Below are 26971 nucleotides of genomic sequence, written 5' to 3'. Positions count from 1 at the left end.
AACACAGTTTACATATGTTACAGAATCTATCAAATGCACAGATTCCTTAAAATGGAGCGAGGTAACCAGTGGAGTACCACAGGGATCAGTATTAGGTCCTCTGCTATTCCTAATCTACACTAATGACTTTGATTCTGGTATAGTAAGCAAACTTGTTAAATTTGCAGACGGCATAAAAATAGGAGGAGTGGCAAACATTGTTGCAGCAGCAAAGGTCATTCAAAATGATCTAGACAGCATTCAGAACTGGGCAGACACATGGCAAATGACATTTAATAGAGAAAAGTGTAAGGTACTGCACGCAGGGAATAAAAATGTGCATTATAAATATCATATGGGAGATACTGAAATTGAAGAAGGGACCTATGAAAAAGACCTAGGAGTTTATCCTGACTCAGAAATGTCTTCATCTAAACAATGTGGGGAAGCTATAAAAAAAGGCCAACAAAATGCTCGGATATATTGTGAGAAGTGTTGAATTTAAATCAGCGGAAGGAATGTTAAAACTTTACAATGCATTAGTAAGACCTCATCTAGAATATTGTTTTCAGCTCTGGTCACCTCGCTACAAAAAGGATATTGCTGCTCTAGAAAGAGTGCAAAGAAGAGTGACCAGAATTATTCCTGGTTTAAAAGGCATGTCATATGCAGACAGACTTAAAGAATTGAATCTATTCAGTCTTGAACAAAGAAGACTACGCGGCGATCTGATTCTAGCATTCAAAATTCTAAACAGTATTGACAATGTCGACCCAAGGGACTTTTTTGACCTGAAAAAAGAAACAAGGACCAGGGGTCACAAATGGAGATTAGATAAAGGGGCATTCAGAACAGAAAATAGGAGGCACTTTTTTACGCAGAGAATTGTGAGGGTCTGGAACCAATTCCCCTGTAATGTTGTTGAAGCTGCTTGATGAGATTCTGGGATAAATAAGCTACTAACAACCAAACAAGCAAGATGAATCGAATGGCCTCCTCTCGTTTGTAAACTTTCTTATGTTCTAATATTACGCCCTTATGTTCTAATATCTGTAGTGTTCAGGGATCATTGCCAGGAATGGGAAATCTATTAAAAAACAATATCTTCTCTTCTATTGATGAAATATATATCTGTGCCCAGTGAGATACAGATATAAAGAAAATGGAAATCATTTTTTTACGAAATGATTTGCATAAAAGGGTACTGGAAAATTAAAACCTATAAATAATGTATTTTCACTTATATTGAAAGAAACATCCTTTTAAAATCCTGTTATAGGTATTCACAGGGATGTATGGGTTAAATAAATGTCAATAGCCATCTACAGTGTTCTGTTTATTAATCTAATTCTTATACGTACTTTGTAGTAATGGGATGAGCAATTCAGATAATTAAAGTAACGTAATGGGATGATGTTTGTTTAATGATTTCTCATTGCGTGGCTCACTGTGGAGACTATATCTTGTGTCTATAGGACTAAATTACAGGTTAAAAGACAAGTGTAAAACACAAGGCACTAATTATAGGTCTATACAGTAGATCTGTAGGACAGTACACTTTGAGTTCTTGTCCTAATGTTTGGTGCACAGCTGTGTTCTATGATTGTATATGGTAAGTTTTATGTTTTGGTTTTGTTTAGTAATAATTTCTTTCCACAACGGTGCTCTGTATTTTTTTGCTGCTGTTTGATGTTTCTGATTATACGAATCTTTATAAATATTCAACTTACAGACATTTAATTCCAGTTTTATTTAAATTCGCAGTATTCTTTTTTTTTTTTTTTAAACAGATGAAAGCTATGCAAATTCATTAGGTTGTTTTAGGTATGTATCTTGCATTCAACCTCAACCTTTTGAAGGGAAATACTCATTTTAAAATTCATTCTTTTTATTCCATGCAGAATATGATTTTCAAAGGGCACGTTTTAGATGGCATATGCAATAGTTAAAGTGATTGCAGCTAATGAAATTATTTCTATAAACCTGTTTTGCACTTCCATTCATTAAATAGATCCCAAATACTGTATGCAGCTTTGAAACAAATGTAATCGTTCTCGTCATTAAACCAGCCAGTTGCTTCCCTTATAAGGTGAAATGACCCTGGTATCAATTTAACCTAATGTAGTATCAGATATCATGTTTTAAAATGAGTGTTTGCTATACCATGTGTCTTTCATTTACAATTACAGTGCAGCATGTACAGAAGCTAGCAGAAGTGAAAAACAGGTATGATTTATTTAAAAAAAATGTCTATGGCCTGAAATATCTCAAACTGAAAACAGTTCTTAATCCCAGGAAACTAGACTTCAAGGATGGGAATGACTTAACCTCCTGTGCAGTGGGAGTCACAATTTCCTTCCCTGGACCTCACCATAAGTGGGAAGGCAAAGTCACTATTCATAACAAGCAGAATAATAGTAAAAGTCTTTCTCTGCAGCAAAATGTCACCATTAACCCTACAATGTCTTCAGTTCTGATCTTTCACTATAATTGGTCTGTAATCTGGCTATGATGGGTATATTTTTCTTAGTTTGTGCTTCGTTGATGGTTGATTTCTCCATCCTTGCAGCAAAGGGGCAATATTTAAAAATCGACCTGGTGTATTGCAGATCAACATGTTCAAATGTTGCTGTTGAACCTAATGAATTCGCCCACTATTTTTAAATGCATTATCACTTGTCTCCAGCACTCAAAGGAAGGGTAGAGTTTGAATTATGATGTTATACAAACGCAGTCTGTAGAAACAGACTTGCTGGAGTTGCATTCTTGTCAGTCACCGTAATTGTAAGTAATTACTGTGATTTAAAAACAATCATTGGAGTTCAAATGGCTGCACACAATACCCTTTGCATTTGGTGAACAGTGGGTTGAATACTCTTTCAGTATGCAGCCACCTGGGCCTACTCAAGACTTCATTATAAAAAAATGACATTTAGATTTGCAGTTCTAGACTAATGTTTTTGCTTTATGGAATCTTGTCTAAGCCCAAAAGCACTCAGTAAAACGTATCTCAGTGGACTGTTGAGTAATTGGCACTCATGCACGGTCAACTAACTCGCCATTGTCAGAAGCAAGTTCCTCACAGGGAGTTTCCAGCAGTTCAGGGTCTGTACTGTATCTTCTCTATTTTGAATATGACCTGCTGTACTGTATGCTGGGTTTTACAGTACCTCCAGGAACAATCTCCACGTCCATTTAGTGTGCCAGCCATTCATTTAAAAAACAATGAGGTTGTATTGTCTACACTACATCGTTCCTTTTTTCCCTTCTTTCTTTCCTTTTTTATTATTTGTGCACATTTCTGTATTAGAAATGGCTTAATGGGGGCTCCCGAGTGGCGCATCCAGTAAAGGCGCTCTGTGCGGAGTGCAGGATGTGCCCTATAGCCTGGAGATCGCAGGTTCGAATCCAGGCTATGTCACAGCTGACCGTGACCGGGAGTTCCTAGGGGGCGGCGCACAATTGGCTGAGCGCTGCCCGCGTAGGGAGGGCTTAGGTCGGCAGGGGAATCCACGGCTCACCGCGCATCAGCGACCCCTGTGGCCGATAGGGCGCCTGTGGCTCTGCAGCGGAGCCGCCAGATCTGTGTTGTCCTCCGGCACTATAGGTCTGGTGGCATTGCTGTGGATCTGCAGTGCGAAAAATGACGGCTTGGCAGGAGCACGTTTCGGAGGACGCGTGTTCCAGCCTCCGTTTCCCGAGTCGGCGCGGGGGTTGTGAGCGGTGAGCCGGGGATACAGATAATAATTGGGCATGCTAAATTGGGGTGAAAATCGGGGTAAAATAATTGGCGACGACTAAATTTATAGAAAAAAAAAAGCTGATTGGTAATTTTAACGAAGAGAATTTTCTTTTTTAATCTAGTACTATATACAGTATAATGGAAAGGGTACTGTTTTTAAAATATATTTTCATAATACAGGCAAGGCTCAAAAGGGTGACTGACCGTACTGTAAAACTTACCAGAGATGTTAGTAGGATCAGGTCTGTGCGTACTTCAATGAAAAGTGGTAAGGGGGGAAAATTACACCAGAACAAGTATGCTGATTATTTGCTGGTTTGTGATCATTTATTCAAATGCTGGGGATTGTAGACCACAGTACTGTACAGCACATAACGTTGTCTAAAATGCCCAGTATTTAAATAAATTGTCACAAACCAGAAGCAGAGTATTTCTACAGTAAGGATAATTTGTAGCTCTCCATCTACTATGAAGATGAACTGTCTTAATGTTTTCTTGGGTATGTTCTTTATGAGTTATTATTGGATTGCTGCTGTATCCTTTGGATTCTTGGTATTTGCTCAAAGACCTGTATGAATAATGTAGGAGGCCACCATCTAAATACAGAAATCCTCTTGGTAGCCTTAAAAAGCCAGACTCGTAGTTATTTTGATCCATGTACCAGTGTTGTACTGAGTTGGAACACAAGTAATCCATTCAAAGCTTTAAATCCATTTAATTTTTTGCTTAGCTGCAGATCACCTACAGTATTGGAGCATTTGCTGGTAAATGAGAAACGTTGAAGCTAAAGGTTTGTGGTATTGTACTGTAAATACTGTACAGGTAAACGCCTGTTTATTCACATGCCATACATTTCACATGCCAGCTACATTGTCTACAGTACAGTACAGTAAAGGGCTTGTAACCAGGAGGTCCCCGGTTCAAATCCCACCTCAGCCACTGACTCATTGTGTGACCCTGAGCAAGTCACTTAACCTCCTTGTGCTCCGTCTTTCGGGTGAGATGTAGTTGTAAGGGACTCTGCAGCTGATGCATAGTTCACACACCCTAGTCTCTGTAAGTCGCCTTGGATAAAGGCATCTGCTAAATAAACAAGTAATAATAAAATAGCTGTTGATTTAGCTGTATTATATAATACTAAATACAACGTGTGAATTTTGGTTTTATGGAATCTGGGGTAAGCCCAAAAACACTCAGTAAAACGTATCTCAGTGGACTGATGAGTAATTGGCACTCATGCACAGTCAACTAACTCGCCATGGTTTTTTTTAAATTTTATTTCCACATAATGTTCCTTGGCTAAGAATGTGGATAATGATTTTCTAACTGTGCAATAATGTGTGGTCCAAGATTCTGGATTTTTACAGGGAACTGTACAGTCCCCAGGAGTTTACCAAACTAATCTTAAACAGTTTATAGCAATATACTGTAGGTCTAATTATTATTCTACACTTAAATCCATTCATTTGGTTTTAACTCCCTTACTAACCCCCTTTGGCCACAGTTGCACTGTAATGCAGGCTTTGCAGAGGTGAAATTAAAAAGCGAACACCTCTTTTCTATTCAGGCATGTGTTACTTTGCACAGTACAGTAGTATCGCTTGTCATACTCCAAGTTAGTTACAGCACAGCTCCTGTTGCTGCAGAACAGTGAAGCAGAAGAACAAAAACCATAACCCAGCCATTTTAATGTCTTTTAAAGTTGAGAAATTCTACTTCCTTTTTTAATAATTAAGAATTTAGAGTGCCTTTTATTTCTCACTGCTACTGTTCACTGACATTTTGAAAGAATAATATTACATTTTTCTGTACAGAAGCTCAGAGTTTCCCCAAATTACTTGGGTTATAATCTGGAGGGGGAGGGGGTGGTCCCTTCTTAATAGTACAGTATGTTTATTTAGTTTTTTTCATACAGGCTGCCAGCTGTTCCATTTAACTCTTGATGTACTGTAGGCAGTTTTGTGGCATTACTGGTATGTCCTTCCATATCCTAGGAAAACTGGACAAAGCCCATGTTAACTATACCACACTTAACCTGTTGACTAGTGGACTCTAAGCAATCTCTCACACTCTCATCAGATTCAGAGCATGCAGAGATTTACTGTATGTGTATCACTGCTGCTATTACAAGTTACAAGTTTCATTAAGGCATGCTGTTTTTTTTAGCTGATATTCTATCCTAATTTCTGTCTAAGCCAAGCACGGTATGTTTGCTGACTGACAATATTGTGTAATCAGTTTTTTATTTTACTGTTATTATTGTGTTGCTAAATAAATAATAATAAAAAAAAACAGCATTAGCATTAAAAGACATTGACATACAGATTGCAAAGCTCAAAGAGAATTTCCATCAGGCTGTGCTGAATATTTCTGAACAGTACACTGCCTTGAAGTCCTGCCCAGGAAAATTTGACGTAAAATGATTTGCAGCAGAGGTGATTCCTGGTGCCACAGTACAATCATTGTGTTCCATAACACTTGCAAGATATACTAATTATGTTCCAGGAGCAGGCCGTTAGGGGAACTGACACTGTAGCAAAGCTTTATGTGTTTGCAATTTAGCCACAGGGACACCAGGACCTGCCTGCTCACACCACTCTGAAGTAACATGAAGTGCAATAACCAGACTTTTTCCGATCGAGTACAGTGACTCATGCTTTTCCTTTAGCTATTAAATAATAATTTTTTTAAAATCTTGTATAAAAGAGTTCAGACTGAAGAAAAATAAATCTTATATTTTAACTCTATTTGACTCTATTTTTACAAATGTTATATTTTAACTGTGCAGCAACATGTGAAGTCTATGGCTGTACACAGTGGTGAAAAAATGACAACCACAAAAAAACGTTTCTATCATATTTTATATTGAATTGCACTTTTACCAGACACCAGCACTATCCCTGCACCCAGGTCTTGATTTCGGACTAAGTTTTGTCCTTCATTTACAGTAGGTATATTGTTTCATTGGCCATACGCCTGGAAATTAGACCCCAGCATACAGCACTACAGTGTGTAGAGTGTTACAAAAGGTGATTACACTAATTGATAACCTTTTAGGAGTTGTTTAGGTAGCTTCTGTATGAAAAGGGGAGGGGGCAGTTTATTAAACAAGTTGATGATTGATTGAACAGTGATCTGATTTCTGGCACCTGGTTCATTTTCAACACTATACCTATTGTGAAACACGGTACAGTATTTACTATATTAAATGCAGGGTTTCACAGTAGTGTTTGACAGTATAACAAAACAGTAGCTTCTAATGCATTTTTTAATTTTTTTTGTTTCCTGTCCCTTACAGTACCTTTTTAGAGATGTTAGTTGGGTTGCTTCAGTATAGATTTATCTCATTATACAGTAGTTGTCTTTAACCACAGTAGCTTTTAGCTAAGAGATAACATTCTGTACTGTAGTAAAAGGTTTGTTTTGGTCTAGCTCCAGTATATTCACTCAATATTTGAGTTTTTTAGTCATTTTTAAACAAACACATTTAAAACTGCAATACTACAATGTGCAGTGAGTACAGTATTGTATCTGGGAAATCAAAATAGTCAAACATGCATTAAAAATCACCTGTAAAGTGACCACTATAATAGTACCCTGTGTATTCCCGCTAAATCACTTTTCTATGACTTGCTTCTGTACTTACCTGTGTACTGTATTGTTCCTAACTCTTTCAAGACTGCAATAGTAAAACCACTGCTCAAGAAATCTACCTTAGATCACAATGTTCTTAATAACTACAGGCCTGTTTCAAATCTTCCATTTCTGTCTAAAGTTTAAGAAAGAGCAACTTATCACATTTCTTGCAGTTCATATATATGAGAAATTTCAGGCTGGGTTTCGGCCTTATCATAGCACAGAGACATCACTTAGAGTGGTTAATGATGTGTTGTTATCGTCTGACACGGGCACACCTTCGCTTAGATTTAAACTATTAGATTTAAGTGCTGCATTTGACAATTTGATCAATCTGTTTCAATTGATTGCCTTGAAAATCTGGTAGGGCTGTCAGGTTGTGTTCTGTCTTGGTTTCGATCCTATCTCTCAAACAGGTTGCAATTTGTTAAAATAGAGGAGGAGACCTCCTTTTTGTCAAAGGTTACATACGGGGTCTCACAGGGCTCAATTCTTGGCCCAAGTCCGTTTTCCTTGTATATGCTGCTTCTGGGCAATGTTATGCGTAGCTATAGGGTTCATTTGTATTGTTATGCTGATGATACACAGCTATATTTATCCCTGAAACAGGGTGACACCTGGGCTGTAAATATTTTGAGCACCTGTCTTGATGACATAAAAAAATGGATGCTTGAAAACACACAGGTGGTAGAGCATTCAGCTTAGGGCCCTGTGGTGGGGTACATAAGAACATAAGAAAGTTTACAAACGAGAGGAGGCCATTCGACCCATCTTGCTCATTTGGTTGTTAGTAGCTTATTGATCCCAGAATCTCATCGAGCAGCTTCTTGAAGGATCCCAGGGTCTCAGCTTCAACAACATTACTGGGGAGTTGGTTCCAGACTCCCACAATTTTCTGTTCTGAAAGCCCCTTTACCTAATTTCCATTTGTGACCCCTGGTCCTTGTTTCTTTTTACAGGTCGAAAAATTCCCTTGGGTCGACATTGTCAATACCATTTAGAATTTTGAATGCTTGAATCAGATCACTGCATAGTCTTCTTTGTTCAAGACTGAACAGATTAAATTATTTTAGCTTGTCTGCATATGACATGCCTTTTAAACCAGGAATAATTCTGGTCGCTCTTCTTTGCACTCTTTCTAGAGCAGCAATATCCTTTTTTATAGCGAGGTGACTAGAACTAAACACAATATTCTAGATGAGGTCTTACTAATGCATTGTAAAGTTTTAACATTCCTTCCCTTGATTTAAATTCAACACTTTTCACTATATATCCTAGCATTCATTTTGTTGGTTTTTTTTATAGCTTCCCCACATTGTTTAGATGAAGACATTTCTGAGTCAGGATAAACTCCTAGGTCTTTTTCAAAGATTCCTTCTTCAATTTCAGTATCTCCCATATGGTATTTATAATGCACATTTGTATTGCCTGTGTGCAGTACCTTACACTTTTCTCTATTAAATGTATTTTGCCATGTGTATGCCCAGTTCTGAATGCTGTCTAGATCATTTTTGCTGCTTCAACAGTGTTTGCCACTCCTCCTATTTTTGTGTCATCTGCAAATTTAACAAGTTTGTTTACTATACCAGAATCTAAGTCATTAATGTAGATTAGGAAAAGCAGAGGACCTAATACTGATCCCTGTGGTATTCCACTGGTTACCTCGCTCCATTTTGACATTTCTCCTTTAATCAGTACTTTCTGTTTTCTATGTTAATTCTCAAACTGAACGCTGTAGGGATTCAAGGAGATGCATGCACATGTTAACCACTCCCTAATCCATGTGCATGCATCTCCTTGAATCCCTACAGCGTTCAGTTTGAGAATTAATCTTTTATGCAGGACTTTGTCAAAAGCTTTCTGGAAATCTAAATAAACCATGTCAATGTTGCATCCTCAAAAAAAATCAAGCAGGTTAGTTAGACACGATCTCCCTGTAAATGATAGCCCCGTCCCTGTGTGTATTTTGTGTTTCATGTGGTGTGTTGTTTATATGTAGGTATGTATGTATGTAGTGGTGCATGGAGTGTGGGTTATGTAGCACGGGTGATTTTAAAATGTATAGGCCCTATTTGTATTTAGGCACAGGGATTGCACAATCACTTCACCTACAGAGTAAAGTGTGTATTTGTATGTGGGCACGGGGATTGCACAAATTAGTTCACATGCAGAGTGTGCCTGGGATTCAAGTGAATGATTAATTAGCCAGCGAGCCCTGGTACAGCTGCAGATAAAAGGAGCACAAGTCACTCGCTCAGGGCTGGGTGTTCAGTGAGGAGAGAACGGGATTCGGGAGGTAAAGAAAGAATTACAATTGCTATTCATGCTGACTGTAAATCAGCACGTTACTTGTTTCGGGTTTGTCTCACCCTGTTTGTTTAGTGTCTGTCTGTTTTGGCCAACGCACCGTTTATTTTGGTGTCTCAGTGTTTTGTTTTGATCTTTTATTTATAATAAAACTCGCGCACCAGTGCATCCAACACCAGTACTGTTGACTGTCTAACTTGCTGGTCTGACGTCTCACCAGCCATCCTAGTCACAAGCCTCAAAACTCTGGAATGACCTGCCTCGCTCTGTAGGGAAGCACCAAGTGTCACTGCTTTTAAAACAAGATTAAAAACACACTTTTATAATGTAGTGTTTTATGGTAAAATGATGTTCATTTTATTTACTGTTCTATGTGTTTCTTTTGTTTTTATTGCTTTTCCTGCATTCTTGCTCATTCTTTTGCTTTGTGGCAATTTTTTATTGTGAAAGGTGCTATATTAAAAAAATTATATTATTATTATTATTATTATTATTATTATTATTATTATAGACCTATGTACTGTAAAGGTACTGATGTTTCTACATAAGGTGATTCTGTAAACAAGCTATAGTATATAGTAAGCTTATTTTTTATTTTATTTTATTAAAGTTCTTAACTTTACTTTTATTGTACTTAAAGTTGTAAGATACTGCTCCATACCACTGAATTAGCATTCACTCTAGTATTTATTCATGGCATCCTTCTTCTTACAATGATGAACTGCAGCACTACTGTACACACAGGGATGTACAGGTAGCCACTTATGCAGTCCCCAAAGCATGCATCACAAAATGGTCATTGAAGTAGTTTAGTAGCGTGTCGTTTCAGTCTGATTTACAGGTTAATTGGATTACATTGTAATTATAGCAAACTACTGTCTGACCTATCTGATAAAACATGACATTTAAAGCAGGCATTTAATTTTGTTATTTTTTGGGGGAATGAAAATGTCAGATCTTTATGGTACACTGGCAGCCTTAGAGATACATGTATGATGTGAAATGGTGTATTTTATTTAGCAATCAAGAGATATACTGCAGAAACAGTTATTTTTTCTCAGCCTGTCACTTACAGTAGTTCAAATTTGAGGCAGCATCTTCCTGTAGCATAAGATTTTCATATAGATACACTGTAATGTATTACATGTATGACAGCCCTAAAGTTATTTGGCAGGTAGGTCCATGCAAGTTGATACACTTCCAGAATGATTCAGGATTTACAGAAACTGCCACCTATTTACAGCGGAAATATTTTCATAAAATGAAGATAATTAATCAGAATAACATATACATATAGACTTTTCTAAAACTGTTGTAATGTGCCTTTGCTCAGAGAAACTAGTCTAACATTTATTTCCATCTTCCTTTTGTATTAGAACTAGTTGACAATGCTTATAATAAATTCCAGCTTTGGGGGAATTCCCCTAAAAAGGACTTTTGCAAATCTTCAAATTGGCCTACATGTACTTCCATGGTATGAAAATATGATCTAGCAAATTACTCTCTCATATATATTTGGTACAGTATGTACAGTAATGAGGATTGAGAACCACAATGAGCTTGTTTTCAGTGTTTACACCAGTCTTGAATTAACTATTTTTTAAAGGAGAGCATTCCAGGTTAGGGCAGCTGAAAAAAAAAAAAAATTGAAACAAACAACTTGAGGGCTGTAAGAAAGTCTAATATACTGTAGAAATAACTATACGTTACAAAGTCACTCAGTAACCTTTGAGTACACAATCATCTACTCAAATGCACCGAGACCTTTCTTTTCTGATAACATTGTGGATTCTCCACTGGGTTACAAAAAGGCAGTTTACAGTAAAACACAGAACAACCTGAATGCTCAGCGCCATTGTTTCAGTGATTAATTACAGGATAGTGCAATGAGCAGCTCTTGTTTGCCAGTCATGATTCATCCCAAGGTATTCTGATTCCAAACTGTCTTGATCTTGGCTGGATCTCTGAATCGTTTGTTTGAAGGCATTTTTATGCTGCTCTAAACTGCATTACATGAATTGGATGTCTGGATCCTTGGCAATACACAGACTGTTTTCCTTTAATGTTGGTTGCTAGGAGCCATCAACGGAGTGACCTTTCCAGCATCTCCTTCATCAACAATTTTCATTCTACAAGTGCTGCAATGTGACCAGTTCAAAACTAAATGCTTATCTGTATTGTAGGATATTAATTAAGATTTGTTTTGTGTTGGTGGGGAAAACATTATGATTACAGTACACTTTAACATGTTGATGGGTCATTCCGTGTTTTGTGTGTGTAGGGGGGAGGGGTAGTCATACTTGAAAAGCGTCTCATTTTGCAGTGATTTTGAGGATCAAAAAATGATATTTAGAATGTCAGTAGTCCTATGAATGCGTATGTACAGATAGCCAGGTAGGTCTTCTGTAGAAATGCAAAATAAGTACGATCACTTTAGTATTTCTGTGTTGTTGGGGGCTTTAAAATTGAAACATTGTCCAATTGTCAAATTCCTGAGTGAATTTAAGTGCATGTTTCTATCACTTTCAAATTGCTTAGGTGTGCTCATAATTTAACTGGCTTTCTGTATGCAGCTCTACTACTGTCTACCCACATTACTGTCTTATTTAATAAAAAGACTTCAGGATGAAAGTATCGAAAATTGCCCCATCTTTGAAGGGCTGAAGCCCCTTGTGGGACACAAGTTAACAAACTGACCTTTGGTGGGCTTATCGATTAGGATTTGAAGGACTTGTGGTAAAATAATTTACTTGAATTATATACATTACATTTCCACATGTCTCTTCAAAGTCTGATAGGCCTTTAGCTTCTACTCAGTTTACAGTCAACTACAGTAACTAACTAACACCAACATGATTCAAAAGATAGGACAAAGTTTAAAGTGTGAATCTTTCTTTAAAAAGGACTGTAGGATACACCTGTCGAAGGGGGATCTTTTCCAAAACATGTCATTTTCGTAATGTAGTAAAGTATAACCACGTCTTTTGAAAACTGCAGATGTTCTTTAAAAAACAGAACAATGACTTCCAGTGAGTGTTGCTAGCCAGGTGTATTTCTCAGGAGTATACCTTAAGCCTACCCTGTATGAACCATCCACCCTCCTCCTGGTTCATACAGTTGTACAGTACTGTATATTCTATAATGTGAAGGGCTCTTTTTATTAAGGCATTTGCAATGCACACACCTCACTTGTTTTGATGCTGGGTTGACAGTTTGTTTGGGCTGATAATATGATTTTAAAAAAAGACCTAATTTAGCACAGATATTTTACAATAGCTTAGAGTTTCCTAGTAGGGGGTGCAGCAAAACAAAAACAACTCTGAATGGGGGTGCAACAAAAAAAGTTTGGGAACCCCTGGCTTAGTGTGGGTTACCTGTAACACTAGCTGGAACCTGAGAGCTTGAGGATACTGTAGTTGTTCCTTTAAAAGAAATGCATAAATATATCACAAACAAAACAAAAAAGCAACTTGAGTAAATGAGGAAGAGACCTTTGAGATTGTTGATATGCTAATATCAAAATAGTTTAGTGCCTTAAAAGTAGAGGTAACCGATGACTTAAAGTGTTACTGTACAGGCCATAGGGCAATAATTCAACATGTTCAATCAGAAACATTTCATTGGTTCCTGACCCCTTTCCCAAAGATCAGCATTTTGATTGGTTCCTGTTCTATCTGCTCGGTCTGGCACAGGTTCAGAGGGGCGGGAACACATTTTTTTTTAATATGCATGACAAGAACCTGTATAATCACAACATCCGCTTTACAAATCCCCAACCGGTTAGAGTGGTTTGTACAAGATGCACAGGGGGTGTACCTCCAACCATATGAATATTTATGTTTCTATTCAATATGTGCATAAACATAAACTATAACCTAGGCAGTGAAATCTGCTGTCTGTGATATTGTGTTGCTTAGCGTGTAGAGTTCTCACTTAAGGTTTTATTACTGGTTCTTATTCCACCCTGATCAAAATAATGTCTTTATTTATTTATTGCCATTATATGGGGATTGTTGTGAATATTCATAGACCTGTTCCCTCCCCTCTGAACCTGTGCCGGAATGAGCAGATAGGACAGATGAACCAATGACAATGCTGAGGTTTGTGTTGGGAACCAATTAAATGTTTCTGATTGAACAAGTCAGATTGAAGCCGACGATGAGTTAAATTCAGAAGACATTTTGACAGGGAGACCTGTTGTATAACCGCTGTAAAATGAAAATAAGTAATCAAAACTGATTTTTTTAACAAGGGATATGCTAATGAAAATATCAAAACCACCATGATTATAAAGATATTGTAGTAATACAGTACGTACAACAAATCAGAAAGCTAGGGAAAGTAATGTGTTATGTTTCAAACCTACAGCCTGTTCAGTAACACCGTAAGTCATTGGTTACCTCCCCTTTTAAGAGAGTAAACTATTGTTTACGTGGTGAATATGTTTCTAGCACTATTATTTCATTGTGATACTATTCACAAATGTCAACTTGTTACAGTATATGCTAAAATACTTTATAACCTTGTGACTAGGGCCCCTGTTCTCTAACAAAACATCAGGAAGTTTGCTGTACAATATTTGTTCTCCAGGATGAAACACAACACACGATTGAAAGTTTCTTTTGTCATCTGCAGGTGCAGCTTGGGCAGGCGGATGTTAAGTGTCCAATCACGGAGTGCAGTGCGCACCTGGAGGAGAGCATGGTGGTGGCTCACCTGCCTAATGAGGAGGTGGTTAAGTATAAGTACTTCCTGGAGCTGAGCAGGGTGGGCTCCAGCACCAAGCCCTGTCCACAGTGCAAGCACTTCACCACCCTCAAGAGGAAAGGCAATATTCACAGCCCTAGCAAAGCTGAAAACAAGTACAAAGTGAGCACGCCTCCTCTAACAGTACAGTGCTGTACATGTATTTCTAGGGGCTTCTATCTCTGTTCACGCTTTTTTTTTTTTTCAAAGGGAATTGTAAAGATTTGGTCCAATTGTAGGTTCAGGAGAAAGGCTGAAAATATAATTTTTTTGTGTTGTTTTTCACTGTCACCCATTTAAGAATGTTTTATATATATATAGATTTATACTATCCTCTCTCTCTCTCTCATATATATATATATATATATATATATATATATATATATTGTTCATGTGTACAGTATATCATCACTGAACTAATAGCGGGTTGCCTAGAAACTAGTAGGGGTGTATATTTGTAGCTAGTTCCTGTTTCATTCAAATAATCCATTTAATGGGGATTCATTTCTTAATCTTGTTTAACAGAGGAGACTAAGATTTTACTTTATTATAATGGTAATAATATGGGGAGAGCATGCTGACTTAGGCCAACTGTAGTGGAGTAATTAAGCAATATGTCACAACATAGTGTGAATCGTTGTGAACTTGTGATTAATAAATAACAAGGTAAATATATTTCTTCATTTTACTTTTTAAAAGAAGAAAACAAAAACAGTAATTTCTCTCATTCCAGCCAGGTCTCTGCTCTCACCAGCTGGATACAGTACAGTTTTGAAATGGCCTTGCTGCTGCCTAAAAGAAAAAAAAAAGAACAAATCGATTTGAAATACATTTCACACACCTTAAACTACTGTTATACATTTCTGCTCCAGTAATATAGACTGTGAAGTATACAATGTATGAAATAAAACCCACTTGTGCTGGGGTCAATATACAATCAAGCACTGTTTGAAAGAACATTATTGTCTCTGGATGTGTGGTACTGTTTCCCTCTATATATTGATATTTTAATCGAAATGTGGGCATACTGTGTAAGTGTATTTTTGTAATGAATATATATATTTTTTTATAGTTAACAAATCTGTCTCTATTTTGCAAATGTATTTTTGGTACAATCTAGGTTTGTGTTTCTAATTCAAAACGCATCCTTCTGTTTCAGATCCTATGTGAAGTGTGCCAACTTGTATGGTGTTTTAAGTGTCACTCACCTTGGCATGAAGGTCTGAACTGTAGAGACTACAAGAAGGGAGACAAGTTGCTGCACCACTGGGCCGGTGAAATTGAACATGGACAGAGGAATGCCCAGAAATGTCCCAGGTGCAAGGTGGGTAGCAAAAAAAATGGATCATAGATGAAACAATTAATGTTGACAATGTTCTCTGCTTGTGCTCATATTTGATTTACCTACTGGCACCATAAAACCACATTGGGGTTGTGTACAAGTCAAGTAGGATCAATTAATCTATGCAGATAAATCAACAGAGTACTAAAAATAACACTGTTTCGTGCTCCAATTCTAGAATGTTTTTTTTTTTTTAATTGTATAATTTACAAAGCTGGTATACTGATTTAAAGCATCAATGTAATTGATCTTATTGTTCAGATCCTTTCAAGACTGTTTTAAAATGCATACAGTGATGCCTAAATAACAAAACGACAATTGTATTAGTCTGCAGTTTTGCTATTATGATGCAGTTTTATCAGCAAAACTAATTTATGACTAGAAAAGGACCCTTTTCAATGTGATATTTGAAACATTTCTTTCATAATCAACAAACTCGGTTAGTTCCAGCTACCCTTGTTTGACTAGAGATACACCATGTTAATTGGATTTCAGGGCGTATCACTGGTCATGATTATAGTATGGCATTTATATTGTACATGAACTGAAGAATTGTACACAGAGGCAATTAAAGAAGGAGAAGAACATTTGTCTTATAATGTGATGTATATCCATATACTACTTCTATGTAGGTCTGAACTGTAGTGACTATTAGTATAAATAAAGATTGACAAGTTTCACTGAACTGTTTCTAAAGGTTCTGTAAGGTTGAATGCTCACAAACTTTACATTAATTGAGTCACATTTCCATAATTTGCTAATCAGAAAGCTACAAATGGTCCTATCATGTTAATTAAACTTGGTACTTCATTTTTGTTTTAATTTAATTGAAAGATTAACACTATAAAATCACAGAATTGTAAACCTTTCTGCAAAGGAAAATCCACCCCTAACCAACACGTCATCAGCAAGCGCATAAAAGCTCTGTGTGTTATTCTTCCATGTCGCTTCTTTTTGTTTCGGCTGCTCAGTCAAGCGCTGGGGAGCCGAAACGGGAGTTGACCGCTTCGAGCCTGGAGGAAGGGCTGCCCTCAGCCATGGATTCCCTGAGGTTTCCCCCTAAAAAATTAAAAAATATGTGAGTAGGGTTTTTTCCTTACCTGAGTGCTGAGCGGTTCGTCTCTAGTTCTGCGGGATGAGTGGTTGGGTTGGACAGGCTGGGCTCTCTCCCACAGCGCAGTCATGCTCTGGGGGACGGGCCGTGTCTCAGCTGCTGATTTTCATTAAATTCGATATTTGGGGGATAGGTGGCAGGGCGCCACTGTGGAGCGTGTTAATTATTTATTATTATTCATTCGTGGTTTGGTGGCCTCGTCGTTTTGGGGGGAGGTAGCTACAGCCACTTCCTATCTGCGGCACTGGGATTCATGTAACTGTTCGGGTTTTTCCAGCCGGCCTCACGCAGGTAGCCGTCGGGCACCCACGTGTAATTGCTATAATATTCAATCCATATTGATGATCCGATGTAGCTCTAGTTTCTAATATTCTGTAATATGTTCCTCAGATCCATATCCAGAGGACGGAAGGCTGTGATCACATGACCTGTTCCCAGTGTAACACTAACTTCTGCTACCGCTGTGGAGAGAGATACCGCCAGCTTCGCTTCTTTGGTGATCATACCTCAAACCTCAGCATTTTCGGCTGTAAATTCCGCTACCTCCCAGAGAAACCTCATCTGCGCAGATTAGTGCGTGGTTCTGTGTGTGGTAAGTAAGCTTGCTTTTCATTGCACTTCACACTCCTGTCGTACCGTTCTGTTCCAACCCCTCAGCAAAAATCCCTTTAGCATTGCTACATGTTGACCAGTGGGGGCTCTTTAAAAATGTCAAGTAAGCTACTGAGTAACTTCAAATTGCATGGATTGATAATTTAATCAATGGAGTATTGAGACTGTAAATGCTTGTCCTCTTTAGCATGGTCCTTTCCCTTTCACACTATACTGTAGTAACTGTATGTGCAAAACAATAGTCGTGTTTGTGCTCCCTCTCAAGGTTATTTGATGTGCTGTAATTAAGCACCAGTCATATCTTAAATATGTAATCAGTTCACTTTGCTGTGCATTGTTGCATGGTGTGTTTTCCAGTAACTCAGTAAAAGGAGAAGGGTTTTTAATTACAGGTCAGCACATTCTTGTCAATTGCCAATTTAGTGTCCCCACTCCTTGCTGGAGATTGATTTGCTTCACCAATTTTATTCCTCTTGAATGTGAATATGTAATGGCTGTTGGCTTGGCGTGCATTGCAAGTCTGTAACACTATTAGGTGATTGTTAATATAATAGAGAAAACCTTGAAAGGTCAACCTAACCCCAGAACTGTCTTTGCCATGTGACATATTGACATAGCAGGTATTTAGACAGTATTGTATGACATAGTTACTTAATATACAAAGCAGTTTAATTAGTTATTGTCAGACTCAAATGCAAAAGATAATGCTTTTCATTTTTTCGCACCATTTTTAGGCTAATAACTAAAAACGAAGTGTTATTTACTTTCTTTGATTTATTTGTTTGGCATCTAGCCTTTTTTACATGGTGAGGCATTTTAATAGAATAGGCCTCCATCTAAAGGTAAATAGGAACTACAACCCAAACTCTTGACTAGTAAACTATTGACTAGAACAGTGTACGGTTGTTTACCATTACGCAAACCTCTGAGTGCACATGTTCTATAAAGAGCAAAACTGTGTGTTTTGTCCAGACTTTGATAGTGTTAGTCTTGGGTTTCTACAAGAAAGGGGGATAGAACAGTATTTGTTCTGTTTACTAACACTGTCAACTGTCAATAAAGAAAACTTCAAAGGGATTACAACACCATTGTCCAACCTTTCCCCTAATTCCCGTTTTCATCCAGATCTAGCAGTAGTAGAACGACTATTAATTTCAAAAAGTTGAGGTAAACGTAGTTGAATAGTTTTTACTTGCTGCATTAAAAAAAAAAATAAAGAAATATCTGTTAAGTAATGTCTGCTGCTCTGTTTGTGAACGCACTGTTTCGTAACACTTTGCTGTTTGTGAACGCACTGTTTCATAACACTTCGCTGTTTGTGCACTAGATTGTTTTAAAAAATGACACGAGCTTTTAACAATGTATTCATTTTCTAAAATGTCATTTATATGTTAATGGATTGCAACTGCACTCCCTTTCAACTGAAACCGCATACTTCACAATTACTTCACAATTACTTCACAATCATGTGACAGGCAATTCGTGGACTACCAGTTTGTGAGGTCGACTTTCCCTTTACTGTATGACCAGTCGACTCTTCATTGCTAACACTAAACTGAATTGCATAATTTCAGGTTAAAGCACATTAAGCACATACAAAACCAGTAATGGGCAGTTTCTTGTGAAGTATCTCTGATTCAGTCTTCTCAGTTTCCCAACAGAGCAGATAGCCTGGTACTTGTGGTTTTCTTTAAACATTGGTACAATTAAGCACCTTTTACTGTACTTTTCCAGCACCTACCAACTAAAATATTGATTACTTGTTATGCATTAACACCTCCAAACTGCAGCATTGCCATTGTCTGTAAGCGAAAATACATTCATAAAATAACAAAGCAAAAATAAAATATTCAGGTTTTAAAAGGAGAACACCTAAGCAAATGTGTTATGCAGTTGAAAAGCTATTCAACCTTGGGTGTTCTGGGCATTACCAAGCTGCTGACGCTAGGGAAGTGTTCTCCATTTAAAACGACTATCCATTTCCCATGTAAAGTAATTGTAGCTAACAAAATAATTCAATGAATCTTACCCATCTTGCATTTCCATTAGCTACATAGGTCTCAGGTGTGTGTTTTTTAAAGAAGCCTACATTACTGTATAGCAAACTTGTATTTTCGTTTTAAAACAGACCCATGGTACCTAAGCTCCCAGTTTGCTTGCTTTGCCTTTCAGGAAGTCTATTACTGCTTTACTTCCTTAGTATTTCTTATGGGTAAAATTGTGTTAACTGGCTGAAAGCATGTCAGTTAATAGGGAAAGCAAACCCTAATGACTGACATGGTTATTGCCAGGAAGGAAACCAGTGAAGCAGTGAAGTGACCCAGAAAGTGCAGACAGTTTTTAAAATTTTTAAATTTTATTTTGTGAATGCTTTTGTTTGGTTGTTCATGAAGAAAATGTAATTATTTAAGGGAAAGTTAAATCAATGATCCTAATCTTCTGCACACTGCATATGTATAGAATGAAACCCAAGGTCTAGTGACTTGAGTCCAGTGTCACTTATGGAGCTCAAGTTCAAGACCAAGATCTCTTTGTCTGGAGAATGGTAACGCTGTAGCACTAAGCCAATACCTTATGTAACTACTGTGCTTTAAAATTCAATGACAGTTTGCACTAACAGTTTCTTATTTTGGCATTTCTTTTCCAGCAAGCAAAATCCTTATTGCTCCTCTGGTTATAGTGCTGGTGCTGGTGATTGGAGCTGTATCTCTTGTAATAGGTAAGCAGAATACCAACTGTTTTTTTTTTGTGTTTTTTTTTTACTTGAGAAAGACACACCTGTGTCTGCTATTTGCAATTTGCTATTTCACAAAAAACATACCAATATGAAAATGAAATAGATCTAGACCAAAATATAATTTGTGCATCAGAAAACTTACTATATACACCCACCCCTTTTTATATCGCCCCTCGCTATACTGCAGATTCGGATATATATATCGTGGTCCTGTGGTTGACTCCCCATTTTTACAGTCTAACTGCGCATGCCTTAGCTGCAATATACATAGGCAATGTCACTTAGAATTACTGTTTGTTTTATTTTGTACTGCACATCATAAACAAAAATATACAAAACAATTACAAACAAAGCATAGTGGCGTTTTTTTTAGCCAACGAGATTTTCACTAGTAGCAGCAATGCACTAGCAAAAGTCACAGGGCAGTGACGTCAGCTCCCTAGCAACAAGCCTCCTATGTTGGGAATGGATTCTTTCAATGCAACGGGTTTGTGAATTTGAGAAAGGACAGAAAGACTCATGAAATTAATTGGAGACTTAAGTTGATGAGAAGCAGTTATACTCTGCAGTATGAATTAAAATGGTTTGCTGCTTTTTATAAGAAAAATTAGAAAAAGCGAGTTGCGTAGAGGATTTATATTGGACCTTGACGCCCCTGATAAAACGAGGGAGTGGTTGTACAGTATTTGTTAGCCTATTTGTTTTTCTCAGGGTCTCTCGCTATATCATGGCCCTTGATATATAGGTGATTTTATATTGGACCCCGACACCCATGATATACAGACGTGCTCAAATTTGTTGGTACCCTTACAGATCATTGAAATAATGCTTCATTCCTCCTGAAAAGTGATGACATTAAAAGCTATTTTATCATGTATACTTGCATGCCTTTGGTATGTCATAGAATAAAGCAAAGAAGCTGTGAAAAGAGATGAATTATTGCTTATTCTACAAAGATATTCTAAAATGGCCTGGACACATTTGTTGGTACCCCTTAGAAAAGATAATAAATAATTGGATTATAGTGATATTTCAAACTAATTTGTTTCTTTAATTAGTATCACACATCTCCAATCTTGTAATCAGTCATTCGGCCTATTTAAATGGATAAAAGTAGTCACTGTGCTATTTGGTATTATTGTGTGCACCACACTGAACATGGACCAGAGAAAGCAAAGGAGAGAGTTGTCTGAGGAGATCAGAAAGAAAATAATAGACAAGCATGGTAAAGGTAAAGGCTACAAGACCATCTCCAAGCAGCTTGATGTTCCTGTGACAACAGTTGCAAATATTATTAAGAAGTTTAAGGTCCATGGAACTGTAGCCAACCTCCCTGGGCGCGGCCGCAAGAGGAAAATCGACCCCAGATTGAACAGAAGGATAGTGCGAATGGTAGAAAAAGAACCAAGGATAACTGCCAAAGAGATACAAGCTGAACTCCAAGGTGAAGGTACGTCAGTTTCTGATCGCACCATCCGTCGCTTTTTGAGTGAAAGTGGGCTCCATGGAAGAAGACCCAGGAGGACTCCATTTTTTAAAGAAAAACATAAAAAAGCCAGACTGGAATTTGCTAAAATGCATATTGGCAAGCCACAATCCTTCTGGGAGAATGTCCTTTGGACAGATAAGTCAAAACTGGAGCTTTTTGGCAAGTCACATCAGCTCTATGTTCACAGACGAAAAAATGAAGCGTTCAAAGAAAAGGACACCATACCTACAGTGAAACATGGAGGAGGCTCGGTTATGTTTTGGGGCTGCTTTGCTGCGCCTGGCACAGGGTGCCTTGAATCTGTGCAGGGCACAATGAAATCTCAAGACTATCAAGGCATTCTGGAGCGAAACGTACTACCCAGTGTCAGAAAGCTCTGTCTCAGTCGCAGGTCATGGGTCCTCCAACAGGATAATGACTCAAAACACACAGCTAAAAGCACCCAAGAATGGATAAGAACAAAACATTGGGCTATTCTGAAGTGGCCTTCTATGAGTCCTGATCTGAATCCTATCGAACATCTATGGAAAGAGCTGAAAATTGCAGTCTGGAGAAGGCACCCATCAAACCTCAGACAGCTGGAGCAGTTTGCTCAGGAAGAGTGGGCCAAACTACCTGTTAACAGGTGCAGAAGTCTCATTGAGAGCTACAGAAAACGCTTGATTGCAGTGATTGCCTCTAAATGTTGTGCAACAAAATATTAGGTTAGCGGTCCCATCATTTTTGTCCATGCCATTTTCATTTGTTTTCTTATTTACAATATTATGTTGAATAAAAAATCAAAAGCAAAGTCTGATTTCTATTAAATATGGAATAAACAATGGTGGATGCCAATTACTTTTGTCAGTTTCAAGTTATTTCAGAGAAAATTGTGCATTCTTCGTTTTTTGTGGAGGGGTACCAACAAATTTGAGCATGTCTGTATCTATCTATCTATCTATCTATCTATCTATCTGTCTATCTATCTATCTATCTCTATCAGTACTTGGACATTCTGGCCAGTGATTGGTTAAAACCTCATCACAAATAGATTGAACTATTGCCCTAACATCCTTACACCACCGTGCAGTAGTCTCCCTCTAACATGTGATTGGTTCACATCACTGTCAATCCTGCCCCGTTTCAAAGGAACGCCCTTCACTTCCACTCCAAACAACAAGAGAAAATGGCTGAATGAAAAAACTGCTAAACAGCGATTCTGTGATTTAACAGAAAATGAATTACAAAACATACTACAAAAGAAAGATGCTCCAAACACTAAAATGGTGATTAAAACATCACTGTCGCTGTTTCCTGACTTTCTGAAATTCAAAAAAATTCAACTCGACATGTAAACAAATATGACAGCCAGGATATAAATTGTCGGCAAATCAGATGGACAGCTGTACGCCAAAAAAACTGAACTTCAAAAACCTTTTTTGTTATCTATTTATTTACTTATACTGTATCAGCTATGTTAAACAAAGTATATAAAGTAATATTTACTATCCAACCTTGCCTCACTTATTATTTTGACTGATTCATATATTAAATCTGTACTGCAGACTCCGCTCATAGTGGAAAATTAAATGCCCCTTGGGAAAACTATTGTTACCTCCAGGGTGCAGGGTGCCTGTGGCTGAGGGTATTATAGCCCCCTGTCATTAACAATAGTCTTCCCTCTGGGGAATAATTTTCCACTATAGCCCTCCTCTCCAGTCCATATTTAGTGTGTGTGTATATTTATAATAGTGACAGAATAGGGGGAGAAAGGAGAAAGAAAATGTAGTCCAAGGAGGGAGCTGCAGGACTACAACCCACAGAACATCATGGGAGGGAGGATGGGGTTCACCTGGCTCCAGCCTGTAATAATTATCACTTGCCTGCAATTAGCAGACATGTATTTAAGTCAGAAGAAATGTTTGTTCTGGGCAGTCTCCAGTCTGTGTGAAACAAGGCTGTCACACTGAAGATTTAGCAAAAAAGGTACTGTGTGAACCTTTGTTGTTTTGTTGTACTTAAATTGATTTTGTATTTCGAAACCGGTAAACAGCTGTCTGTTTGTTAGTTACATGCAAATCTTGTCTCTGGGTCCCGTTTTTAAAAGGGCAAACGAACCCGAGTGAGTACCATCTTTCACAATAATAATAAAAAAAAAATATATATATATATATATACAATACCTTGCAAAAGTATTCAGACCCCTGACCAATTCTCTCATATTACTGAATTACAAATGGTACATTGAAATTTTGTTCTGTTTGATATTTTATTTTGAAACACTGAAACTCAAAATCAGTTATTGTAAGGTGACATTGGTTTTATGTCGGGAAATATTTTTAAGAAAAATAAAAAACTGAAATATCTTGCTTGCATAAGTATTCGACCCCCACACATTAATATTTGGTAGAGCCACCTTTCGCTGCAATAACAGCTTTTGGGGTAAGTCTTTTGGGGTAAGTATGTACCAGCTTTGCACACAGTGTCAGTGATTTTGGCTCATTCTTCTTGGCAGATTTGCTTCAGGTTGTTCAGGTTGGTTGGATGACGCTTGTGGACTGCAATGTTCAAATAGTGCCACAGATTCTCAATGGGATTGAGATCAAGACTTTTACTAATGATTAAGTATTGTTGTCAAGGGCGGTATGTATAAAATGCCTGAGATGCACCTTTTTACCATTTACTCTGATGAAGACATGTGTTTGTTGAAACCCGTTAGTAAAATACTATTTTGATCTGACAATGTAAGAATTAAGGTTTTTTGTTTTTTATATATATATAAAATATTATACTGGCTGCTCTGAGCTTGAGTGGCATACAAAGGCTATTTGTTTGACTTCAATGGGATTTTTTTTCCTTTACCCAGTCATGTGAATAATCCTTTTTTTTCAATTCTCATTAGGTTTCTGTCACCCTAATCAATGTTTTTTTATGCTTCAAATGAAATAAAAGAAAAAAAATAAGTGACTTATCAGGTTGATGCGTTTTTGTAGGCAGCAGAGCAGTAATAAATAGAGCAAGACAACTGCAACAGACAAGATATTTAAATAAAAAACACACCTCTGCCAGCTCTGTACCATAAGCTTTACAAATGTGTTTGGTACGATACCCATTTTTTGTATGGATGAACCTTGAACCAAAAGCTGAATGCTCTGTGTGCAGTTCTTTATTTGTTGCACTCTGGTCCACAGGTATGGTGATTGGTTTGCTAATCTGCTTTCGAGATTTGGAGCACTGTATTAGTCTGACAGTTAAAATAAGTGGAACTTACCTTTTCACTTATAATCTGTTGAAAAAAAATGTATTACATGGTTTCAATCAGTGTGTTGCAGCACATGGTTTAATTTAAAATGAGAGGAGTGACTCACTTTTTCTCCAGCAGTGAATGTCCTTTTTAATGGAATGACTTGCTTATTGCAGTCACCTGTACAAATGGGTCAGATTTTGTCAGGTGAAAGCAGCTATTGATTATTGGATGAAAGAACTCTTTTCAGGTTACCCCGTATTTATCATTTTAAAAGACTTTTGTTTTGTGCCATCAGTGTGGACTGTAATTGTATTGTACTGCATTGTAATCTACTACTGTATTGTGGTGTTCTGTGTCATCGTGACTCTGCATAAGGATTTGAGATCTAATGATCAATGGGCAGTGTTCTTTTTGTTATATTTCACATGATAAAGATGGCCTGTTGAATACTTTTGTTGTTAACTGTACAGACTTGGAATGATTTTAGTGTGTGGGAGAGAGATTGCAATAACTAGGTTGCTTCATGTCCCACGAGGGACTCAAGCACAATAATCATATAGTCCTCGCACGTAATGGAAAGAAGATAAGTGACAAATTATAAATAACAAATTATTTAAAACTAAACTTTAATATACAACATTCATGCTGTTCACAGTAAATCTATACATGTACATCATAGGTGGAAGGTTGGTCTAACCAGTGTTATTGTGTGTTTGTTTGTTTTGTTAAACATTTTACAATGTTATATATAATTAATGTTCTGTGTTTTTGTCTTTTGACAGGTTTAATTGTCTTTCCTATCTACTACCTTTGTAAAAGACACAGGAAAAGGTCTCATGGTAGCGGGAGATGGTTTTGATGATGGAAACAGGCCTCATAAGGAAAAGATGAACCTGTAGAACAGAGAGCAATAGTATGAACCAAATACCCACCCAACATCTTTGAAATCAACTCTTGTCAGTTCTGGTCTCAAGAGTTCACTGCAGTGGAGTGTAGCACCACTTCTTGTGTACTCAGAGGTCATTGCTAGACAAAGGCCATATGGCTTGTTTTTGACATGTCTTTGTTTAATTTATTATTTCACTCTGTGTAAATGGATACAGCCAGTCCCTTCAATGTCCACACCTCACAACAAATCCCCTGTCTTCCATACCTGGAAACCAAGAATCCACAACTCTGTGCTTGTTGCCACTCATCCTATTGGCTTTAATTCAGAAAATCTACTTCAACATTTTGAATACTACGGATGCTGGTAGTTACAAGAGGGATGCAGGCCTCAGAGCTATGCCCAATGTGTGTATTTTATGTACAGCTATGGCCAAAAGTTTTGCATCACCTATAATTTTAGGATTGAGACATAATAAATAAAAAACAAAACAAAAAAACTATATGAACATAATTTAGATCTTTTATTTAACATCATGTATTAAAGAAACTACAAAATGATATCGCAAAAATCTACCGGAAGCCATAATCGTAGTACGGTATTTCATATTAGATTTTGAAACATCATTTTTCAATTTTTCTTGTATATGGAGAACTACAAAGCGGTATGTAATTCATTATGTTAATGTAACATTATTCAGCAGGTTTCATTCGACTTTATGAAGCCAAATTTGTTAATTATATAGGGTGATGCAAAACTTTTGGCCAGAGCTGTACAGTACAGGGTGGTTATATATCATATATAGGGCTTGGACTTTTCTGTTTTTATTTTTCAAATCTCTACCTCCCTTTAAATGTTAATTAGTACCTGTTAAGCTGTCTCTGCATCCCAATAAAGAGAAAAATACCAATTAAAGACTGGGTTTAAGACTTTTTTTTCCTTTGCTACAAATCAAGGAGATTTTAAAAGATGCATTTGCTATCAGTTTACACACCGTACTGGGTATTTTATGCTGAAAAGAAAATCTGTCGGGACAACTATGTTAAAGGAGTGAAAAAAACAAAAGCACATCCATAAACTAGGCGACTGCAAGAATGCTTAGTCAAAGTAAAAACAAGTGACATTGTTTTGTAATTAACAGCTTTTTCTGAGTTT

At 37.3% G+C, this 26971-nt stretch overlaps 1 protein-coding gene across 1 annotated transcript in view; it reads left to right on the top strand.

Moving 5' to 3' along the window:
* LOC117402593 (E3 ubiquitin-protein ligase RNF217-like) overlaps nt 1-26731 on the top strand; it is a 33340-nt gene extending 6609 nt beyond the window's left edge. The window contains exons 2-6 of the mRNA XM_034003912.3: nt 14300-14533; nt 15570-15734; nt 17257-17458; nt 20126-20197; nt 25713-26731. Of these exons, the coding sequence (XP_033859803.2) occupies nt 14300-14533; nt 15570-15734; nt 17257-17458; nt 20126-20197; nt 25713-25789 (750 nt within the window). The 3' untranslated portion in view covers nt 25790-26731. The remainder of the gene's footprint in view (nt 1-14299; nt 14534-15569; nt 15735-17256; nt 17459-20125; nt 20198-25712) is intronic.
* The last annotated feature ends 240 nt before the right edge of the window (nt 26732-26971 follow it).

Source organism: Acipenser ruthenus, chromosome 5, assembly GCF_902713425.1.
Source record: "Acipenser ruthenus chromosome 5, fAciRut3.2 maternal haplotype, whole genome shotgun sequence".
Lineage (NCBI taxonomy): Eukaryota > Metazoa > Chordata > Actinopteri > Acipenseriformes > Acipenseridae > Acipenser > Acipenser ruthenus.
This window is presented reverse-complemented; position numbering and strand designations above follow the sequence as displayed.